Source organism: Delphinapterus leucas, chromosome 2 (genome assembly GCF_059928025.1).
Source record: "Delphinapterus leucas isolate spDelLeu-1000000601 "Yukka" chromosome 2, BTC_Dleu_Yukka2, whole genome shotgun sequence".
NCBI classification, from domain to species: Eukaryota; Metazoa; Chordata; class Mammalia; order Artiodactyla; family Monodontidae; genus Delphinapterus; species Delphinapterus leucas.
In genome coordinates, this window is record NC_143130.1 from 118,705,945 (window position 1) to 118,730,047 (window position 24,103).

At 36.4% G+C, this 24,103-nt stretch overlaps 1 protein-coding gene across 7 annotated transcripts in view; it reads right to left on the reverse strand.

Annotated features, from left to right (window-relative positions):
- RALGAPA1 (Ral GTPase activating protein catalytic subunit alpha 1) overlaps positions 1-24,103 on the reverse strand; it is a 228,532-nt gene that overhangs the window by 57,358 nt on the left and 147,071 nt on the right. For all 7 annotated transcript variants that reach the window (XR_016392164.1, XM_089907599.1, XM_022570707.3 and 4 more), the window contains 3 exons: positions 23,611-23,794; positions 16,860-17,724; positions 14,322-14,393 (listed from right to left, as the gene is read on the reverse strand). Coding sequence is in view for 6 of the 7 variants with exons in the window: in XM_089907599.1 (XP_089763725.1) it covers positions 14,322-14,393; positions 16,860-17,724; positions 23,611-23,794 (1,121 nt within the window). In the remaining variant the exon portion in view is untranslated. The remainder of the gene's footprint in view (positions 1-14,321; positions 14,394-16,859; positions 17,725-23,610; positions 23,795-24,103) is intronic.

Consider the following 24,103-nt stretch of genomic DNA (forward strand, 5'->3'; position numbering starts at 1 on the left):
TAGCTTGGGGAAAGGCTTTTCAGAAAAAATGATGTTTAAGCTGAGACTAAAACAATGGACAGGATCTACACTCAGAAAAAATTTAGAGCATAAGACTATTTCACTGTTAAATAATAAAGAATAAAACTCAGACAGATAACATTCAATTCTAGAAGAAAAAGAAAAATATAAAGCTTATAAACAAGAAATAACAGTAATTAAAGAGTTAAAAAACAGAACATAATAGAATATGATAAATGAGAAACTGTTTCTCTGAAAAGATTAAGTCGATTATTTGCATCCAGAGAAAAAAAGCCCACTGTAATGGTGGTGCATAATTCACTTACAAATATAGCTTAAAAGTTAAAAATCATTTTAAAAGAAACCATAATTACAATAATTTGTTATTTAATACAAAAAAGATGGAAATTGTAACACCAATAACCTAAAATGTGAGGGAAGAAGTAAAAGTATAAAGGTTCTGTATGCTGTATATAAAGCAAATACTAATAGAAAAGGAAATAAACAGCAATACAGTAATAGTTGGGGGTTTTAATATCCCACTCTCAATAATGGACAGATTATCCAGACAGAGACTGAAAAAGGAAACAGTGGATTTGAACAACACTATATACCTAACATACACAGAACATTCTGTCCAACAGCAGCAGAATATACACTCTTTTCAAGTGCACATGGAACATTTTCTAGGATAGATAATGTGTCAGGATGCAAAACAAGTCTCAACAAATTCAAGAAGCTAGAAATTATATCAAGCATCTTTTCCAAACACAATGGAATTAAAGTAGAAATCAATAACAAGAGAAGAGCCAGAAAGTTCACAGACACATAGAAATTAAACAACACACTCCTGAACAGCCGATGGATGAAAGAAGAAATCAAAAGGGAAATTTAAAAAATATCTCGAGACAAACAAATATAGAAATACACACTGAAAGTGTGAAGTATAGCAAGTTCCAAGAGGTAAGTTTGTAATGATAAACACGTACATTAAGAAAAAGAAAGATCTCAAATAAACAGCTTAACTTTATACCTAAAGGAACTAGAAAAAGTAGAATAAACTAATCCCAAAGTTAGCAGAAAAGGGGAAATAATAAAGATTAGAGCATAAATAAATAAAATAGAGAATAGGAAAATAGAAAATATGAAGCAAACCAACAGTTGGTTCTTTGAAAAGATAAACCAATTGAGAAATAAATGGTATTGGGAAAACTGGACATTCACATGCAAAAGAATTAAACTGGACCCTTGTCTTACACCACTCACAAAAATTAACTTGAAATGGATTAAAGACTTAAATCTAAGACCTGAAACCATAAAACTCTTAAAATGAAAATAAAGGGTAAGCTCCTGGACATTGGTCTTGTCTATGATTTTATGGATATAACACCCAAAGCTCAAGCAACAAAAGCAAAACGAAAACAAAAACAAACAAGTGGGATCACATCAAACTAAAAAGCTGCACAGCAAAAGAAAGGATAAACAAAATGAAAAGGTAACTGACAGAGTGGAAGAAAATATTTGCAAATTACATTTCTGATAATGTAAGAAACTCATACAACTCAATTGCAATAAAACACTTATAATACAATTAAAAAATGGGCAAAGGACATGAACAGACGTTTTTCTAAAAATGATATTCAAATGGCCAAGAAGTACATGAAAAAGTACTTAACATCACTAGTCATCAGGAAAATGGAAATGAAAAACCACACTGCAATATCACCTCACACCCAGTAGAATGGCTATTATCAAAAAGACAAGCGATAAGTGTTGGAGGGGATGTGGAGAAAAGGTAACCCTCGTGCACTGTTGGTGGGAATGTAAACTGGTGCAGTCAACTCTGTAAAAAGTATGGAGGGTCCTCAAAAAATTAAAAATAGAACTACCACGTGATCTGGCAATCTCACTTCTGGGAATAAATCCAAAGGAAATGAAAATACTAACTGGAAAAGATATCTGCACCCCTGTGTTCACAGAAGCATTATTTACAATAGCCAAGGTATGGAAACAATCTAAGTGTCCACCGATGGATGAATGGATTAAGAAAATGTGGTATTTACAATGGGATTCAACCATAAAAAAGAAGGAAATCCTGGCATTTGTGACAACATGATTGAACCCTGAGGGCATGATGCTAAGAGAAATAAGTCAGACAGAGAAAGACAAATATTTCATGTTCTCACTTATATGTGAAATCTAAAAAATCTAGATTCACAGAAACTGAGATCAGATTGGGCGGAGGATGGGTAAAGGGGGTCAAAGGGTACAAATTTCCAGCTATAGGATGAAAAAGTTCGGGGGTGTAATGTACATTACAGTTACTATAGTTAACAATACTGTATTGTATATTTGAAAGTTGCTATGAATGGATTTTTACAGTTCTCACGACAAAAATTGTAACTAAGTGAAGTGATGATGTAGTAACTAACGTTGTGGTAATCATTTTGCAATATATAAAAATCATTATGTTTAAACCTTAAACTTACACAATGTTATATGTCAATTATATCTCAATACAGCTAGAGGTCAAAAAAAATGTTGAAGGGATGACATGGGAATACAGAAATTAATTATATATATAAAAAAAAAGAAAAACAAAAGCCCTATAAAACTGAGAAAAGGAAAGTAGTAGAGAATTATGACACCATGTATGAATCTCTACTAAGTATCTTTTTTTTTAACATCTTTATTGGGGTACAACTGCTTTACAATGGTGTGTTAGTTTCTGCTCTATAACAAAGTGAATCAGTTATATATATACATATGTTCCCATATGTCCTCCCTCTTGCATCTCCCTCCCTCCCACTCTCCCTATCCCACCCCTCCAGGCTGTCACAAAGCACCGAGCTAATATCCCCGTGCCTTGCGGCTGCTTCCCCCTAGCTATCTACCTTACTACGTTTGTTAGTGTGTATATGTCCATGACTCTCTCTCGCCCTGTCAAAGCTCACCCTTCCCCCTCCCCATATCCTCAAGTCCGTTCTCCAGTAGGTCTGCGTCTCTATTCCCGTCCCACCCCTAGGTTCTTCATGACATCCTTTTTTTACTTAAATTCCATATATATGTGTTAGCATACGGTATTTGTCTTTTTCTTTCTGACTTACTTCACTCCGTATGACAGACTCTAGGTCTATCCATCTCATTACAAATAGCTCAATTTCGTTTCTTTTTAAGGCTGAGTAATATTCCATTGTATATATGTGCCACATCTTCTTTATCCATTCATCCGATGATGGGCACTTAGGTTGTTTCCATCTCCGCGCTATTGTAAATAGAGCTGCAATGAACATTTTGGTACATGACTCTTTTTGAATTTTGGTTTTCTCAGGGTATATGCCCAGTAGTGGGATTGCTGGGTCATATGGTAATTCTATTTGTAGTTTTTTAAGGAACCTCCATACTGTTCTCCATAGTGGCTGAACCAATTCACATTCCCACCAGCAGGGCAAGAGTGTTCCCTTTTCTCCACACCCTCTCCAGCATTTATTGTTTCTAGATTTTTTGATGATGGCCATTCTGACTGGTGTGAGATGATATCTCATTGTAGTTTTGATTTGCATTTCTCTAATGATTAATGATGTTGAGCATTCTTTCATGTGTTTGTTGGCATTCTGTATATCTTCTTTGGAGAAATGTCTATTTAGGTCTTCTGCCCATTTTTGGATTGGGTTGTTTCTTTTTTTGTTATTGAGCTGCCTGAGCTGCTTGTAAATTTTGGAGATGAATCCTTTGTCAGTTGCTTCATTTGCAAATATTTTCTCCCATTCTGCGGGTTGTCTTTTGGTCTTGTTTATGGTTTCCTTTGCTGTGCAAAAGCTTTGAAGTTTCATTAGGTCCCATTTGTTTATTTTTGTTTTTATTTCCATTACTCTAGGAGGTGGGTCAGAAAGGATCTTGCTGTGATTTATGTCATAGAGTGTTCTGCCTATGTTTTCCTCTAAGAGTTTGATAGTTTCTGGCCTTGCATTTAGGTCTTTAATCCATTTTGAGCTTATTTTTGTGTATGGTGTTAGGGAGTGATCTAATCTCATACTTTTACATGTACCTGTCCAGTTTTCCCAGCACCATTTATTGAAGAGGCTGTCCTTTCTCCACTGTACATTCCTGCCACCTTTATCAAAGATAAGGTGTCCATATGTGTGTGGGTTTATCTCTGGGCTTTCTATCCTGTTCCATTGATCTATCTTTCTGTTTTTGTGCCAGTACCATACTGTCTTGATTACTGTAGCTTTGTAGTATAGTCTGAAGTCAGGGAGCCTGATTCCTCCAGCTCCTTTTTTCGTTCTCAAGATTGCTTTGGCTATTCGGGGTCTTTTGTGTTTCCATACAAATTGCGAAATTTTTTGTTCTAGTTCTGTGAAAAATGCCAGTGGTAGTTTGATAGGGATTGCATTGAATCTGTAGATTGCTTTGGGTAGTAGAGTCATTTTCACAATGTTGATTCTTTCCATCCAAGAACATGGTATATCTCTCCATCTAGTTGTATCATCTTTAATTTCTTTCATCAGTGTCTTATAATTTTCTGTATACAGGTCTTTTGTCTCCTTAGGTAGGTTTATTCCTAGGTATTTTATTCTTTTTGTTGCAATGGTAAATGGGAGTGTTTTCTTAATTTCACTTTCAGATTTTTCATCATTAGTATATAGGAATGCCAGAGATTTCTGTGCATTAATTTTGTATCCTGCTACTTTACCAAATTCATTGATTAGCTCTAGTAGTTTTCTGGTAGCATCTTTAGGATTCTCTATGTATAGTATCATGTCATCTGCAAACAGTGACAGCTTTACTTCTTCTTTTCCGATTTGGATTCCTTTTATTTCCTTTTCTTCTCTGATTGCTGTGGCTAAAACTTCCAAAACTATGTTGAATAAGAGTGGTGAGAGTGGGCAACCTTGTCTTGTTCCTGATCTTAGTGGAAATGCTTTCAGTTTTTCACCATTGAGGATGATGTTTGCTGTGGGTTTGTCATATATGGCCTTTATTATGTTGAGGAAAGTTCCCTCTATGCCTACTTTCTGCAGGGTTTTTATCATAAATGGGTGTTGAATTTTGTCGAAAGCTTTCTCTGCATCTATTGAGATGATCATATGGTTTTTCTCCTTCAGTTTGTTAATATGGTTTATCACATTGATAGATTTGCGTATATTGAAGAATCCTTGCATTCCTGGAATACACCCCACTTGATCATGGTGTATGATCCTTTTAATGTGCTGTTCGATTCTGTTTGCTAGTATTTTGTTGAGGATTTTTGCATCTATGTTCATCAGTGATATTGGCCTGTAGTTTTCTCTTTGTGACATCCTTGTCTGGTTTTGGTATCAAGATGATGGTGGCCTCGTAGAAGGAATTTGGGAGTGTTCCTCCCTCTGCTATATTTTGGAAGAGTTTGAGAAGGACAGGTGTTAGCTCTTCTCTAAACGTTTGATAGAATTCACCTGTGAAGCCATCTGGTCCTGGGCTTTTGTTTGTTGGAAGATTTTTAATCACAGTTTCAATTTCAGTGCTTGTGACTGGTCTATTCATATATTCTATTTCTTCCTGATTCAGTCTTGGTTGTGCATTTCTAAGAATTTGTCCATTTCTTCCAGATTGTCCATTTTATTGGCATAGAGTTGCTTGTAGTAATCTCATGATTTTTTTTATTTCTGCAGTGTCAGTTGTTACTTCTTTTTCATTTCTAATTCTATTGATTTGAGCCTTCTCCCTTTTTTTCTTGATGAGTCTGGCTAGTGGTTTATCTATTTTGTTTATCTTCTCAAAGAACCAGCTTTTAGTTTTATTGATCTCTGCTATCGTTTCCTTCATTTCTTTTTCATTTATTTCTGATCTGATTTTTATGATTTCTTTCCTTCTGCTAGCTTTGGGGTTTTTTTGTTCTTCTTTCTCTAATTGCTTGAGGTGCAAGGTTAGGTTGTTTATTCGAGATGTTTCCTGCTTCTTAAGGTGGGCTTGTATTGCTATAAACTTCCCCCTTAGAACTGCTTTTGCTGCATCCCATAGGTTTTGGGTCGTTGTGTCTCCACTATCATTTGTTTCTAGGTATTTTTTTATTTCCTCTTTGATTTCTTCAGTGATCACTTCATTATTAAGTAGTGTATTGTTTAGCCTCCATGTGTTTGTATTTTTACAGATCTTTTCCTGTAATTGATATCTAGTCTCATGGTGTTGTGGTCAGAAAAGATACTTGATACAATTTCAATTTTCTTAAATTTACCAAGGCTTGATTTGTGACCCAAGATATGATCTATCCTGGAGAATGTTCCATGAGCACTTGAGAAAAATGTGTATTCTGTTGTTTTTGGATGGAGTGTCCTATAAATATCAATTAAGTCCATCTTGTTTAATGTATCATTTAAAGCTTGTGTTTCCTTATTTATTTTCATTTTGGATGATCTGTCCATGGGTGAAAGTGGGGTGTTAAAGTCCCCTACTATGAATGTGTTACTGTCGATCTCCCCTTTTATGGCTGTTAGTATTTGCCTTATGTACTGAGGTGCTCCTATGTTGAGTGCATAAATATTTACAACTGTTATATCTTCTTGCTGGATCAATCCCTTGATTATTATGTAGTGTCCTTCTTTGTCTCTTTTAATAGTCCTTATTTTAAAGTCTATTTTGTCTGATATGAGAATTGCTACTCCAGCTTTCTTTTGGTTTCCATTTGCATGGAATATCTTTTTCCATCCCCTTACTTTCAGTCTGTATGTGTCTCTAGGTCTGAAGTGGGTCTCTTGTAGACAGCATATATAAGGGTCTTGTTTTTGTATCCATTCAGCCAATCTGTGTCTTTTGGTGGGAGCATTTAGTCCATTTACATTTAAGGTAATTATCGATATGTATGTTCCTATTCCCATTTTCTAAATTGTTTTGGGTTCGTTATTATAGGTCTTTTCCTTCTCTTGTGTTTCTTGTTTAGAGAAGTTCCTTTAGCATTTGTTGTAAAGCTGGTTTGGTGGTGCTGAACTCTCTCAGCTTTTGCTTGTCTGTAAAGGTTTTAATTTCTCCATCAAATCTGAATGAGATCCTTGCTGGGTAGAGTAATCTTGCTTGCAGGTTTTTCTCCTTCATCACTTTTAGTATGTCCTGCCACTCCCTTCTGGCTTGTAGGGTTTCTGCTGAGAGATCAGCTGTTAACCTTATGGGGATTCCCTTGTGTGTTATTTGTTGTTTTTCCCTTCCTGCTTTTAATATGCTTTCTTTGTATTTAATTTTTGACAGTTTGATTAATATGTGTCTTGGCGTATTTCTCCTTGTATTTATCCTGTATGGGACTCTCTGTGCTTCCTGGACTTGATTAACTATTTCCTTTCCCATATTAGGGAAGTTTTCAACTATAATCTCTTCAAATATTTTCTCAGTCCCTTTCTTTTTCTCTTCTTCTTCTGGAACCCATATAATTCAAATGTTGGTGCGTTTAATGTTGTCCCAGAGGTCTCTGAGACTGTCCTCAGTTCTTTTCATTCTTTTTTCTTTATTCTGCTCTGCAGTAGTTATTTCCACTACTTTATCTTCCAGGTCACTTATCCGTTCTTCTGCCTCAGTTATTCTGCTATTGATCCCTTCTAGAGTATTTTTAATTTCATTTATTGCGTTGTTCATCGTTGCTTGTTTCATCTTTATTTCTTCTAGGTCCTTGTTAACTGTTTCTTGCATGTTGTCCATTCTATTTCCAAGGTTTAGGATCATCCTTACTATCATTATTCTGAATTCTTTTTCAGGTAGACTGCCTATTTCCTCTTCATTTGTTAGGTCTGGTGCATTTTTATCTTGCTCCTTCATCTGCTGTGTGTTTTTCTGTCTTCTCATTTTGCTTATCTTACTGTGTTTGGAGTCTCCTTTTTGCAGGCTGCAGGTTTGTAGTTCCCGTTGTTTTTGATGTCTGTCTCCAGTGGCTAAGGTTGTTTCAGTGGGTTGTGTAGGCTTCCTGGTGGAGGGGACTAGTGCCTGTGTTGTGGTGGATGAGGCTGGATCTTGTGTCTCTAGTGGGCAGGTTCACGTCTGGTGGTGTGTTTTGGGGTGTCTGTGGCCTTATTATGATTTTAGGCCGCCTCTCTGCTAATGGGTGGGGTTGTGTTCCCGTTTTGCTAGTTGTTTGGTATAGGTTGTCCAGCACTGTGGCTTGCTGGTCGTTGAGTGAAGCTGGGTGCTGGTGTTAAGATGGAGGTCTCTGGGAGATTTCCGCCGTTTAATATTATGTGGAGCTGGGAGGTCTCTTGTTGACCAGTGACCTGAAGTTGGCTCTCCTACCTCAGAGGCAGAGCCCTGACTCCTGGCTGGAGCACCAAGAGCCTTTCATCCACACGGCTCAGAATAAAAGGGAGAAAAAGTAGAGAGAATTAGTAGAAGCATGAGGAAAGAAAGAAGGAAAGGAGGAAAGGAAGGAAGGAAGAAAGAAGCAAAGAAGGAAATAAAGGAGGGAGGGAGGAAGGAAGGAAGGAGGGAAAGAAGGAAAAAAGACAGAAACAAAGAAGATACAGCAAAAATAAAATAAAGTATAATATAGTTATTGAATTTAAAAATATTTAGAAAAAAAAAAGGGACGGATAGAACCTTAGGACAAATGTTGGAAGCAAAGCTATACAGAGAAAATCTTACACAGAAGCATACACATACACCCTCACAAAAAGAGGTAAAGGGGGAAAAATCATAAATCTTGCTCTCAGAGACCACCTCCTCAATTTGGGGTGATTCGTTGTCTAAAGGAGGGAAGGAAGGAAGGAAAGAAAGAAAGAAAGAACGAAGGTAAAGTATAATAAAGTTATTACAATTAAAATTAATTATTAAGAAAAAAATTTTTAAAAAAAAACCATGGACGGATAGAGCCCTAGGACAAATGGTGGAAGCAAGACTATACAGACAAGATCTCACACAGAAGCATACACGTACCCATTCACAAAAAGAGGAAAAGGGAAAAAAATCATAGATCTCGCTCCTAAAGTCCACCTCTTCAATTTGGGATCATTCCTTGTCTATTCAGGTATTCCACAGATGCAGGGTATATCAAGTTGATTGTGGAGCTTTAATCCGCTGCTTCTGAGGCTGCTGGGAGAGATTTCCCTTTCTCTTCTTTGTTCTCACAGCTCACAGGAGCTCAGCTTTGGATTTGGCCCTGCCTCTGCGTGTAGGTTGCCTGTTTTTTGCTCAGACAGGACGGGGTTAAAGGAGCCGCTGATTCGGGGGCTCCGGCTCACTCAGGCCGGGGGTGGGGGGGGAGGGAGGGGCACTGCGTGCGGGGCGGGCCTGCGGCGTCAGAGGTGGCGTGACGTTGCGGCAGAGGCCGGCGTGACGTTGCTCCAGCCTGAGTCGCGCCGTGCGTTCTCCTGGGGAAGTTGTCCCTGGATCCCGGGAACCTGGCAGTGGCCGGCTGTACAGGCTCCGCGGAAGAGGGGTGTGGAGAGTGACCTGTGCTCGCACACAGGCCCCTTGGTGGCGGCAGCAGCAGCCTTAGCGTCTCCCGCCCATCTCTGGGGTTCGCGCTTTTAGCCGCGGCTCGCGCCCGTCTCTGGAGTTCCTTTAAGCAGCGCTCTTAAACCCCTCTCCTCGCGCACCAGGAAACAAAGAGGGAAGAAAAAGTCTCTTGCCTCTTCGGCAGGTGCAGACTTTTCCCCGGACTTCCTCCCGGCTAGCCGTGGTGCACTAATCCCTTCAGGCTATGTTCAAGCCGCCAACCCCAGTCCTCTTCCTGCGCTCCGTCCGAAACCGAAACCCGAGCCTCAGCTCGCAGCCCCGCCCGCCCCGGCGGGTGAGCAGACAAGCCTCTCGGGCTGGTGAGTGCCAGTCGGCACCGATCCTCTGTGCGGGAATCTCCCCGCTTTGCCCTCCGGACCCGTCGCTGTGCACTCCTCCGCGGTCCCGAAGCTACCCCCTACGCCTCCCGCAGTCTCCGACCGCGAAGGGGCTTCCTAGTGTGTGGGAACTTTTCCTCCTTCACAGCTCCCTCCCACTGGTGCAGGTGCCGTCCTTATTCTTTTGTCTCTGTTTTTTCTTTTTTTCTTTTGCCCTGCCCAGGTACGTGGGGAGTTTCTTGCCTTTTGGGAGGTCTGAGATCTTCTGCCAGCCTTCAGTAGGTGTTCTGTAGGAGCTGTTCCACGTGTAGATGAATTTCTGGTGTATCCGTGGGGAGGAAGGCGATCTCCACGTCTTACTCTTCCGCCATGTTCAAGCCGTCCTCTCTACTAAGTATCTTTTGAAATCTCAGTGAAATTGAGTTTCGTTAAAAAAAAAAAAAAAAAAGCCCTGAAATTGACCTAAGAGGTAAAAGAAAAACTGAAAAGACTAATAATGATGAAACAAATGGAAATAATTCGAAATTCTACTAATTCTTCCAAATTTTCAAATAGATAATATTCATTTTATGAATCTGGCTGTAATGTTAATTTTGAAAACATTAGAACAAGCAAAAAATTAACTATAAAATATTCTAATAGATGAACCATGCCCTAATTAAAAATGAAATTCTAATAAATTTAACCCAACGGGAAGTCAAAGGATCCAGTAAGGTTTATCCCAAGAATGCAAGAATTATTTAATATTAGCAGTCTAGTTAATATACATCAACTAGTTAAGAAAGCAAAAGCTGAATATAAAAATATATAAAAACCTGAATAGATGCTGAAAAGGATTCTGATAACATTTACCTTTCTTTATGAAATCTGCTAGAAAACAGGCTACCTTCTCAGAATGATAAAAATGATCTATTTCAAACGTAACAACCAATATTTGACTTAAGTATGAAACAGAAGAGTCATTTCCATTAAAAGCAGAAAAGAAAAGGATGACCACTCTTCCTATAACTATTTAACACTGTAGTGCCAGTTTTAGTCAGTACAATCAGACATGATGATATAAGAAAATAATGGCATAACTTTTCAAAAGGAGATGACTTGCAGAAAACGATTATATAACTAAGCGACTCCTAAGAGTGAGACAACTATAAAATGTTTAAAATCAACAAGAGAGGGACTTCCCTGGTGGCGCAGTGGTTAAGAATCTGCCTGCCAGAGATCAGCTCAGTTCTTTGTGACCATGTAGAGGGGTGGGATAGGGAGGATGTGAGGGAGACGCAAGAGGGAGGAGATATGGGGACATATGTATACGTATAGTGATGCACTCTGTTATAAAGCAGAGACTAACACACCATTGTAATTATACTCCAATAAAGATGTTTAAAAAAAGGGGGGGAAAAAGAAAAAAGAAAAAAAAGAGAAATAAGACTTAAAATTGAAATAATAAAATTAGTATATTTAATCGAACAAAAGAAAGAGTCTGCCTGTCAATGCAGGGGACACGGGTTCGAGCTTTGGTCCACGAAGATCCCACATGCCATGGAGCAACTAAGCCCATGCGCCACAACTACTGAAGTCTGTGCACCTAGAGCCCGTGCTCCGCAACAAGAGAAGCCACTGCAATGAGAAGCCCGTGCACCGCAAGGAAGACTAGACCAACTCGCCACAACTAGAGAAAGCCTGCGCACAGCAACAAAGACCCAATGCAGCCAAAAATAAATAAATAAATTTATTAAAAAAAAAAAAACAACGAGAGAATTCATTAAAGTACTTGGATACAAAATATAATGGGGGGAAGATTCTACTCATAATAGCAACACAAAAGTAAAACACCCCTAAAGGTAATGTCTGGGTATCAGAATAAATAAAAAACACTCCATGATTGTGAATGGGAAGAATGACGATAATAAATGTGTTTATTCTTCCCATAGGAAAGTTTTATTGCAAATCAAATCAAAATAGCAATGGGATTTCTTTTTCTGGAAAACAACAGCATAATTCTAATCAATAACATGTTTCTGGAAGACAAAACAGGCGAGAACATCTAAGAAAAGAAGAATGTGTGTGGGTGAGGTGAGGAAGAAGACTGAGCCTATCAGATACTAAATTATAAAGCTACAATAAATTAAACAGTAACATCTCCACAAAATTGATAGACCAATCAATAGAAATGAACAGATAGCTTTGAAACAGCTTAATATTTGATAAAAACAATATCACATCAATGGGAAAGATATGGATTATTTAACAAATGATAGAAATAGACTATTTTCCAACATTCAAGGTGGTTCCATTTCTCATTCCATAAATCAAAATGCATTCCAGAAGGAATAAAGAATTAAATATAAAATAATTACCACTCTAACCAAATACTTAAAAATCTAGAAGGAAATGTAACAATGTTTAATTGATTTCAAGATAGAACTCTCTAAGCACAGCAAACAATTGAAGAAATTAAAAACAAAAAGATTGAGAGATATAATTACTACATAAAAATGGGTTGTTAAACAACCTGAAGTTGTTGAAAACTGAAAGCCAAACGACAAACTAGGAGAACTCCCACAATAAATACAAAAGTTAATCCTTAACACATACACATACGTAAAAGAGCTCTTACAATTAAGAAAAATTCCTAAATAGAAAAACAGAAAAAGGACACTAAGAGAGAATTTAGAAATTTTTTACAAATATATGAAAAATATTAACTTCACTAGTAATTAAAAACTATAAATTAACGAGATACCATGATTTGCCCCTCAAATTATAAAGGTTAAGAAAATGTCATCAATATCTTTTGCTGGACAGGCTGAAGTTATACAACATTGGTAGGATTAGAAATCAGTACTTAATGGAAAGCAATTTTATATATGGCCTGAAATAAGTCCTTATGCTTTGACCTAATAATTCTATTTCTAGGAATCTATTCTAGGGCAAAAAATTAAAAACAACTCAAATGGCCAAAAATCATAGAGCTTGGTGCCACAGAATTTTTTTTGAAGAATATCAAAATGGCTGAGAAAATGCTAATATAGAGTTTTTTAAAAGACATAACTTACTATACCTTACTATGATTCCAGTTTTGTAAAACAAACAAAAATCATACATATGTCTATCAAAAAGAAAGACTGAAAATATATAAAGAAATGCTAACAAGTCTTATGAATAACAATAGTTTTATTTTTCTGTTTTCTATAATCAAAGAAATTATACATTATTTAAACAAGTTATTCTGAGAAAAGCTAAAAACAACAAAAACCAGTTAGGAATGACAGGAAATGAATAAAAAATTATATTTTTCTATAAATTTGGTAGTAAAAGGCATGAAAGGGATGTACTATAGCTTGAAAGGATAGTAACTGAGGAAGTTTTGTTTTGTTTTGTTTTAAAGGCAGATAACAAACATGCTTACGGTAAGAGAAGTAAGTAGAAATACAAGATAAAGAAGGGATAACTTTTTGAAGATCCTACAGCAGGCTGAGAAAGTAGGAAGCAGAAGTATATAAAGAAAAAAAGGCTTTTCTGATGCGGAAAGTGAGCAAGAGAAGATGGCTCAATACAGAAAATTTTAAAAGACGAAGATGTAAGGCCTATTTGTTTTGATGTGGGAAAGGTCTGAATCATCTTCACTTTGCATTCCTGTAGAATAGTGATGGCAGGGTGAATGGCTTGTTACAAACTAGTTTCCCAATTGTCAGAATCACTGGATTTAATTAATGAACATATGTGACTAACCTGTGTTAAAATGTGAATGTGTGGAGGAAGAAGAAAGGTTAAGAACTACTGTTCTAGCAGATTGTCTTTCACATAGGTCAAACCTTTGAAGTGAATTCTTACGAGGTTAGAGTAGAGATGACCTTTTGACTATAATGCTAGGCTTGAGGAACAAAGAAGTGGTTTATAACAATTACTCTGAGAAGTAAAGTAAAAGTGAACAAGGGATAAAAAATTTGCCAAACAGCAGAGATGGCATTGTTGAAGTAAAGGTGCATGAATATACAGTAACTCTCTATATCACACTGGTTTGATAATTTTCTCTAGTAATATACTGCTGCCCAGGAGTAGAGAAAGCAGTCATTAGGAATGATTCTAATTAGAGAACTGGTTATGGAAATATATATATACACACACACATATATGTGTGTGCATATATATACTTAAGCAGAAGAACAGTTTTGAGGGTGCAAGATAAGGCATTTTAAAAATGGTTGACAATATGTGAGTTTGCTGAACAGAAAGGTAAGTGGAATCAGAGCTGGGTGGACAAACTGACTGTGGGAACAGGAAAAGCAAAAAACTGAAGACAAAAGTATAAAACACCAGTCGAGTGTTTATTATTTATAAACAATCCAAAGATACCAAACATTTAAATGCAGCTGTACGTTTTTCTAAAAATGGTATTTCTAAGGTATATATAAATGAAAAACAGTTTCTGCTCAGAAAGTTATAATTCAACAATACAGTATTATTCACACACGAACAGAGAAATAGCTGACAGGTGACAGAGATAAACCTGAAAATTTCCCAACAACTTACCACTGTCTTGAGTCCAAGTTCCTAAGTTCTCTAAGTAGTTTTTCATTTTTCTTCAGGAGATGAAAGCTCCTCCTAAATAGAGAGATTTATAAACATTTTCATCACATTTGCAGTGAATGACATGACAGTTCTGGAAATACTTTCCAGTCTACTCATGCAACTCTTATACTTTTCTTGCCTTTTCATACTTCTAACACAAAGGAGAACAGACCCTAAAAAAAATGTAAAGAATATATGTCATTATTTCTACCCAGGCCCTCATACATTTCTGCTAGTGGATCATAATCTACTGGCCACTTAAATGTTTCCTTGCAGATGCTGTGAGTTTCCCAAACTCATATTCAGGAAAATGGATAAAAATACTTATAGGTTCCTTCTCAAGAGTTTCATAAAAATATGTGAGAAAGTTGTTCCTCATGAGAAATAAAATATTCACAAAATCTAAATCATTACCAAATAAGGATGTGTAATCCAGATGGAATTTGTTTTTTTTCTTGTTTTACATTATATGTATTTTTCTACACTACAAAGCAGTGTGTAAATTTTACCAAATACATTACATAGGTGCTAAATTATGTATAAATTATATTCATGAAATCAATGCTTGCTGTGGTAAAATATAGCTTCCCATCTTTAATTTTTCTCAAGAGACAATGTATGGACCATTCTACAGCAAAAGAGAGTAGAATGAATTTATATTAGTGGCAATTACCTGTATGTGGACATACCATAAGGCAAATTGTTTTCCTGATATAACATGGCTTTCCCATAAGGCAGAGGATACGCCCTTCTAATAAATGGAAGGGTTTAAACCAAGTAAGATTATAAACACTAGGTAAGCAAGTAGAATTCCAATTCAGTGCTTCACATGCATTTGAATTCCTTTAAGATTTATTCATCCAGTGATATCTGAGCTCCCCTTCTACTACAAACTGAACAAAAACAATACATTCAATAATGCTTCTTCTTCCACTTCCCTACAGCTTTTAGTATCATAGAAATTTTAAAAATCAATTTTAAGGATAAATTTTAAAATATTTTTAATATTTAAAAATATTAATAATGCTTTACACTAGTGTACAATTTTAGTATTTTATGTACATTATCTAATTTAATTCTTACCATCACGTGAGGTAGGAGTTATTTCCTCAATTTGCAGACTGTAACCCGAGGCTCAAAGTTTAAGTGACTCTAACCTGGATCTTTTGCTTTAAGTCTTATGCCTTTTCATTTAACTCCTACTTAACTTACTTCAAAACTGTGTGTGTATTGCAAGTTTTCAATGAGGTTTTACAATATGCATAAGAGAAAACAAAATTTTAAAAAATGAAATCCAGATTCTTTTCTTGATTTGATGCTAAATCCTGAGTTAATTTCTCTGATACAAACAAGAAATGATCATATCGCTGTTTGTCTAAAAAAAAAGTTAGGCCTATGTGCCATAATAAGAAATATACATTTGGGCTGTGTCCCCAGTTCCTGACACAGAGGTCCTAAAACCCTTGTAATTTCCTGAGTGCTGGAGGTAACAGGAGAGTCTTACACAGACCTCCTAAAACCTTTGGAATTTCCTGGGTAATAAGAGCATCTTTTGTTCTAATAAGGTGACTCTTGGTGGTGTCCTGGATAACTTCAGGATGGTGCCTCATCACCAGAAAGAGCAAGCCATGATTAGGATCTTGAAACTTTCAGCCCCACCTCTGGGGAGAGAGGAACTGGAGACTGAGTTAATAATCAATCATGCCTACATGATAAGACCTCCATGAAAATCCCTAAATTATGGGATTTGGAGAGCTTCCAGGTTGGTGAACACATTCAGGGTGCTGGGAGGGTGGCACACTGCAACTCCACAGGAACAGAAATTTCCACACTTGGAATCCTTCCAGACTTTACCCTATGTCCCTCTTCATCTGGCTGTTCATCTGTATTCTTTAACTATCCTTTGTAATAAACTGATAAATGTAAGTAAATGCTTTACGAATCATTATAGTTAATTTTCATACCCAAGAAGGGGGTTGTAGGAACCTCTGATTTACAGCCAGTTGCCCAGAAGTATGGGTGACCCAGACCTGCAATTGATGTCTAAAGTGGGGGGCAGTCTTGTTGGTCTGAGCCCTTAACTTGCCTGTGCTAACTCCAGGTATTGTTGAAACCGCTTGGTGTGGAAAACTCACACATTTGGCGTTAGAAGTGTTATAAGAAAAAACAGTTTTTCCTATTAGCCTACATGAAGGTTGGAAAAAACAAGATTTTTTTCAATTGTATGAGCTATGAGTTCTAAGTCAGATAGTTATACTAGTCATTATGAAAATGTTAAAGTTAATTTATTACATTATCTTTTTATTCCCTTGAAACCTGATTATGACTCAGTAGAGGCAAAAAAAAAAAAAAGAAAAAAAAGAAAATCTGCCCACTGGTCAAAGAACTAATTGGTAGGTAAAATTTAGCGAGGGAAACAACAGAGACTAAAATGCTGATCATAAGATGAATAAGACTAATACTTTTTTAAAAAAGGAAAAATTTCTCCTTTATTCTTACCTTTTGTCCCAGGAATTCATTCCCAATATACTAAGAAGCAATCTGCAATAATAAAATGCTGACTGAGGTTTCTGAGGTGTTGGTTCATCTTGCTCCACAGCTTTCATGTTTAAGTCATTAAAGTGTTTCTCAACAAATTCTTTTTCCTCTGTATGCTGCTTAAGGATAGCGTTAATAACATCATTTTCCTGTTTTTCAGAAATGCACACAGGCTGTGGAGCAGGAATATTAAGTGAGACTCCAGTCCTCTGTAAGCATTCAGGACTAGTTACACCTAAATACTGCAAAAGCTCATCAAGAACATCTTCTTCATCTCTTATTGTATCCCAAGTTGGTACAGTTTCTCTAAATCTTCTTCTAAACTGGAGGGAAACCCCATCTTTAACTGTTATATCTTCTAAGCATTCATGAGATGTAGAAGGCTCTTCTGGCTTCTCTTGGTGAGACAATGAAAGTATAAGAGATGTAGGTTCTGACAAACCACTTACAAGAGGTGGTCCATACAGGATGGCAGAATCCCATGAATATTTTCCAGAAAGATCACGTACTATAATCCTGACATTTGAATTGGCTGATGCAAGGCCAGCAGATAAACCTCCTCCAGGTATACTCTCTTCAGATCTGATCTGGATACAGGACACTAAGGTTGTATTGTTCAATACAAAGAACTGAATATTTGGACTCTCAAAGAGTTCAGGAGAAAGTTCAGTGCTTTCACTGTAATGATTGTCGTGATTTTCACACACCTGACTTGTTAACATAGCAGGACCACCACTCATTGGATAATGGCCCAAGTGATTTACCAGATGTGTAATAACAGTGCGGGCAGCTATAGAGATTAATCCTTGTTGCATTTGAGTTTTCACTAGAAATAAAAAATATAATAAGTGAGTGGGAATACTGCTGCTTCCTAGGAAGTCATATAAGAATGAAACATTAGACAACAAATGGGGATTCCATCACATTATCAAAATCACATTCAAATATTTGAGTAAATATTAATATTTTCAATTTAGAGTATGTACTACAAGAATGATAACGAAGAAGAAAACTGTTCTTTAATGAAGTTTTGTTCATTTTTATAAGAAAGCCCTTTTTGAAAATTTTGCTTATGGATTCATAATTTAAACTAAGGCTCTTAAATGTACATCATACCTTCAAAGAAGGTTCAAAAGTGTTATAAATCACTTGAAATCACTTAGCACCCAGATTAAAAAGTCAATGAAATCCAACTGTTAAGTTTCTTATATTATGAGGAGATTCAGAAACATAGTTTGCAGCATGCCTTAAATGGCATTTAATTATGGCTTTTATGGATGATGTAAAAGTGTCAGAAAAAAGTGATCTTTCACTAAACTTTAGGAGTCAGGATCAATTTAAATAGTGAGTCAGTGTAGCCAGCATATGCCAAGGAAACTTTATTTTAAAGGAAAAAATATTTTATGGCCTGCTTATTTTTCTAAGGCATTAAAGAGATCAGGAGCATATCTATATGAGTAACTTAAAAACAAACAAACATAGGAAATGGTAAAAAGAGAAAACTCAAAGAATATAGTAGTAAGAGGCCTGAAGAGGCAAGGTGCCTAATGTCACGACCTGAAGGAGGAGGAAAAAGGAGGGGAGGGTGGAAGGAAAACAAAGAATACAGAAAGAGAGTAAAGGGAGAAAGGAGGAAGTGCAGATAGACAATAACTTGTCCAAGCCCACTAGCCAAAGACTGCCAGTGTGATTCTATAGAGGGTTGATGTGGAAGCCACTTATGTAATGAGTGGTGTCAGGAAGTGGGGACAACTGGGTTAACTTGATACTTTTCATCTAGGAGGTGGGAGGAGAGTTGTCATTAGTAAAGACATACTAATCATTCACGTTAGAAGAGGGCGTTCAGTTGTGTGTTTGTGTGTGTGTTGATAGTGTTCTTGTCTGTCTTATATACAAGGTTACAGAATAATCATGTCTCTGTATTGTTCTACCACAGTGATATTGTCTGAGCATTGTTATATTCTGAAAGTTAATCATTTGGGAATACTGTGGCCTAGCTACCAGAATAAATATAGATTTGAAAATGTCCTGATGATCAAAGTATTACCTACATAAAATAAATTTCTTAATTTCGAGTGTACTTTGTGATGAATTTCAGTAACTATATAGAATTGTATAACCACCAACACAATCAATATATAGTAAAATTCTCACATCAAAGGAAGATAAATTTTATTTCATGTAAATTATACCTCAATAAACTCAACTTTATAAAGTTTATAAGGGAACTAGGTTGTGCACTGCTGATATGATTACTTAAAAAGAGGCAAGAAAGAAGAACAATGTTATATTTTCGAGGTTGTAGCCCTCAAGATTCAGAACCGACACCACTGGGTACAGGCCAAGAGTCAGCAACAAATCAGCTGCTATGCCATTAATACCAATAACATCTCCTCCATTATTCCAACTCTAAAAAAGAACAGTTTTCTGTGGACTTTGGTTGATTTTGAAATGTTACTGAGTGTCAAACTTTTAATCTTCCGTAATCAAGTTTTATTTTACATACATATATATAAAAACATTTTCAGTTTACTTAAAAAGTTCCAATTACATTGAGCTGTTCTTTGATGATAGTATGGCTAGCTCTGAAAATGAGCTATTCAGCACTAGATAACAACACTAAATGATTAACCTTAATTCAGTCCTACATTTTCAAGACCTATTATGGTAAAGTAAAAAGATATGCCACTGAACGATGAGAAACAGAGGGGTGATTTGAATCTAGTGCCTGCTTTTGCTTCTCTAATTATAGCTTCGATTTTAAAGAGTGTTCACACTGTAAGAGGCCTTGCAGATAATCTAGCCAACGCTTCTCATTTTGCACTCGAGGGTTCACAGAAATTCACTGATTACACTTAAAAAATAAATTAAGATTTCAGAAGTAGGTAGAAGCATTTTCTTTCCTAAGCTGCTTCTCCAAATTCAGGATATATATATATATATATGTATATTTATATAAAGGGACAGAAACCTCTCAACTTGTTAATTTGGCAGTTAGGTTTATTTAGATTTATTTTTGAATCGTAAGCTACAGAACATACACATCTTTCTTCTATATATCTTAGATATAAAGAAAACATATGAAATTCTCTAATGTAGAAATTCAAAATGAAATTCTAAAATAACCAGCCTTGTGAGAAAATGCAAAATGAAGATATCGATGCTTCTAAGGCTTTGTGTAACTAGCATTCATTTAAAAAAGTCTATTCAAGGTTGTCTTTTCATATTGTCAGATTAAACAAACCCTACAGCATTTGCAGCAAACCCGTAATTACTGATTATTATGGCATACAAAAGCAGCAAGACATAAAAAGCTGCTGCAATTCACTGCACTGCAATAGAACATGCAGAGGAAGTTAATTTTGGCAAATGCTTTAAATATGAGCTTTGCATAATGTGTATAGGTGAAACTATAATTAAGACAGAATGAATTCTTTGGAGCCTCCTTTCACTCTGACCCTGCAAATGATGACTTTTTGCTAATAAGACTACTGCCATTTGACAAAAAGCCAACTTCACTACCTTGCTTTATTCTTTAGTAAATTTAATAATTACAGCTACTCCTGCCAATAATTCTCAAATCAGACTTGTTCAATCCAATACTGAGCTTATTAGGAACACTCTATGTTTAGAAATCTTTGGCCAAAAAAGTACTTGAAGATGATGAAGCATGCCTTAGACAAGGGCACAATGATTAGCCATTTCTGCCACATTAAAAAAACCCCACAGCATGTAGTCACTACAGACCACAGAATCACCTGCTGCTAGCTCACAGCTGTTCCTAAAAGGTTCTGCATTTATCTGGTCCTTAATACCTTTAAGAAAGTCCAAAGGGAACAACTTTAATACATTTAGAGAATAGCACCCTACAGAGTATTTGGTATCAATATAAAGCTCATCTGTTTAAAACCTTTACACCTTTCTGTCTTTTACAGTGACTGTTAATGGCACAGTAAATTTGCATGAAATACATTAAAACTTCCCTTTACATAAGTAAACTATTTATTTCACTGTTTAAGAAATACACTATCCTGCCCTGAATCAAACTTTATCATTTTACACCTTTAAAAATGCAAAAAGCAAAGAATATTTTCATATAACTTTGTCCTTAAGTAAAAAAAACACTGTATTGTACTATGCCAAATCTAAAGAAATAATTATGTCACCTGTATCAATTACTGTCTGAATTATTTTTCCTATATTCCTATTTCACTTGTATATATGTGTTCTAGACAAATTATCAGCTATTTGTGATCAACCCAAAACCCTAGCCCTGTTTCCTTGATGTGTAACTTTATATCTTCACTTGCATTCTATGTCATCAATCCATTACCACGGCCACATCCTAAATGTTTTAATCATTTATAACTATTCTGCCTTTAAAAATCAAACTCTTCCTTGATAGTTTACTCTTTGACCACAACCTCCTAGTCTAGTGATTTCCCAATTTTGTTTTGTAGAGCCTGGGAGAGGGCTGTTGCAGATGAATGGGAGAGAAGTCAGCACAATCCCTGCTGCAGCTCTACTTTAAAAAGTTTTACAAAGTGGACTTCCTTGTGAAATTTATTTGAAGAGGTTCCACTGCTTAAAAACTCATTTAATAAACCACTGTCCTAACATACTGATATGCTCTGTGGTTCTCAACCTTGGCTGCATATTAATCACCTGCAAGGTTTTAAAAATCCCAGCAATCCCAGATCAATATATCAAAATCTCTATGGACGGGACCAGACATCAGTATTGTAATACGCAGCCAAGGCTGAGAATCACTGTTCTAATTTGTTATTAACAACTACATCTACTTTCTGCATCACCTCTACTTTCTTCCAGCTTATTACCCATTTCCTAGCATCAGTTCAATCCTTACCAACCCTAGATTCTATAACTAAACCATATATCAACATTCTGAAAGCCATTGTTCCCTTGTATATCTGCCAGATCCACCTTACTGAATGTTGACTGGTGCAACCAAAATTTTGCAGTTTCCATTTTCTACTGGGCCCTCAGTAACTTCTGTCAGTCCCCTTAATTTACTTCCACCTTCTTCTTTCTGGTCGCAGAGGAAGGGCTAATATTAACACCTAATCTTTCCAGCTCACCTCTCAGGAACTTCACTCTATTAATGATCCCCTTACTAACTTCCTTCTCAGCTTATCATTGAGTTTAACTGTCTTTAGAACTCCTTTAATCCTGAATAATCTTTTAACTTATCTATTGTTTTATGATTTTTCTTTGCTTTTTTAAAATAAAAAAGTCAAGTTTTAAAGAGCACTTTTGACAGATGGCTCTACTTCCTTAACTTCTGCTTGCTCTTCAACCCACAGCCATCCACTTCTGTCTCCTACTTTTCTGCTGAAACTAAAGTAGATATATTTGTCAGTCTTTTTGTACTTGATATCTCTATCATTTAATACCATTGGCCAGTCTTTAAAAAAATCTTTCTCTTCTCTTTGTTTCTGAGAAACTACTCTCTCCTGGTTTTCCTTCCTTTCCAACTTTTTCTTCTCAGAATACACACACCCATGTAAATACATATTCCTAACAAAGACCCCTCTGCTAAGACCTAGATCTGCATGTACAATCAATTGTCCACTAGATCTCTTCATATGAATATCCAACAGGCACTCTAAGCTAAACCATTTCCAATACTGCCCTCCTGATTCGCCCCCCTAATCCTTTAAACTTTCTCATATTCTTAGTCTAGTTTAGGGAAAATATAACCAATTTAACCCTTTAGCAACTCTTGCTTGGCCTATTGCAACAGCATCATGATTGGTCTCTCTGATCCTGAGTTAACCACCCTAAAATCGATCTAACATACTAGAGATCAGCAAACTTTTTCTGCAAGGGGACAGAGAGTAAATTATCTTCAGCTTTATGGGCCATGCTATCTCTGTCCCAACTACTCAACACTACTATTACTATACAAAAGCAGCCATAATGACACACAAATGAAGAGCATGCATGAGTCTCAATAAAACTTTCTTTATAGAAACAGGTGGCAGGCATGGGCCACAGTTTGCTGACGCCTGTAAAATACTACTATCAAAGTGCTCTTAATACTAATTTTATCATGTATATCAGTGGACCCCAACCTTTCTGGCACCAGGGACCAGTTTCGTGAAAGAACTTTCCCACGGATGGGGGGTGGGGTGTGGAGGGATGGTTCAGGTGGTAATGGGAGCAATGGTGAGCAGCAGATGAAGCTTCACGTCCTTGCCCGCTGCTCACCTCCTGCTCTGCGGCCCAGTTCCTAACAGGCCGCAGACCAGTACCAGTCCGTGGCCTGGGGGTTGGGGACCCCTGATATATATCACCTCCTTAAAACCCTTCAGTAATTGCTGGGTTCCTCTGGGCTACCCCTGTATCTTGAATGTACTTTTGTTTTAATATGTGCTCATATCATAAGGTTACTTGTTTACATCTTTCCCTTTTATCAGAGAGTAAACTCTCTGAATGTAAAAAAACAATGTGGTTAAAAAACTTATCAGAATAACTCAGAAGTGTAAAGGGAATGTCATCACATATAATCTTAGGAATTGTGTATCTGAAGTTGTTTCTTAAACTAAAAATGAACTTAGCTATAACGTACATGTCAAGGTAAACAATTACCAAGTAAGATATATTATCCTCCAGTATTTCTACCCAGGCCTCAAATCATACCTTGGGAGAACCCAAGCAACAATACTGTCCTGAAGAGAATTCATTTTACCTTCTGTTACTGGCTGGAGTTTAGAAGATCGTTCCGAATCAGGAGAGTGCAGAGGTTCAGGCTCTTTTAGGCTTTCCAAATGCATAAAAGGATCATAATCTACAGATGCCAAATCAGAGAGGCTTAATGGAAAATACCTTGGATTGCCAAAACACTGAGATCCATAAACACACCCATGTAATACCTGAAAATACAGGGGAAAAAACATACCAAGTTTTCCTTTAAAGTGAAAATAAATACATAAAGAAAAAGGAGAAAACAAGTCAACTGCTAATACAAGTACTTGACAAAAATTTAAATATTTAAACACTTAGCTCTTCAATCAAGGTAAAATTTAATCTAAAAAAGAAGAATGAGCAAAATTTAACTAATGATTCTCATATTCAACAAAGACTTCTTTCAAAATTTTGCAATGAAACAACAGTGTCTTGTAAGAAGTACTTTTTAATTACCCCTAGGTACCATAAGATAAATCTATGTTCTTAGAAAACAC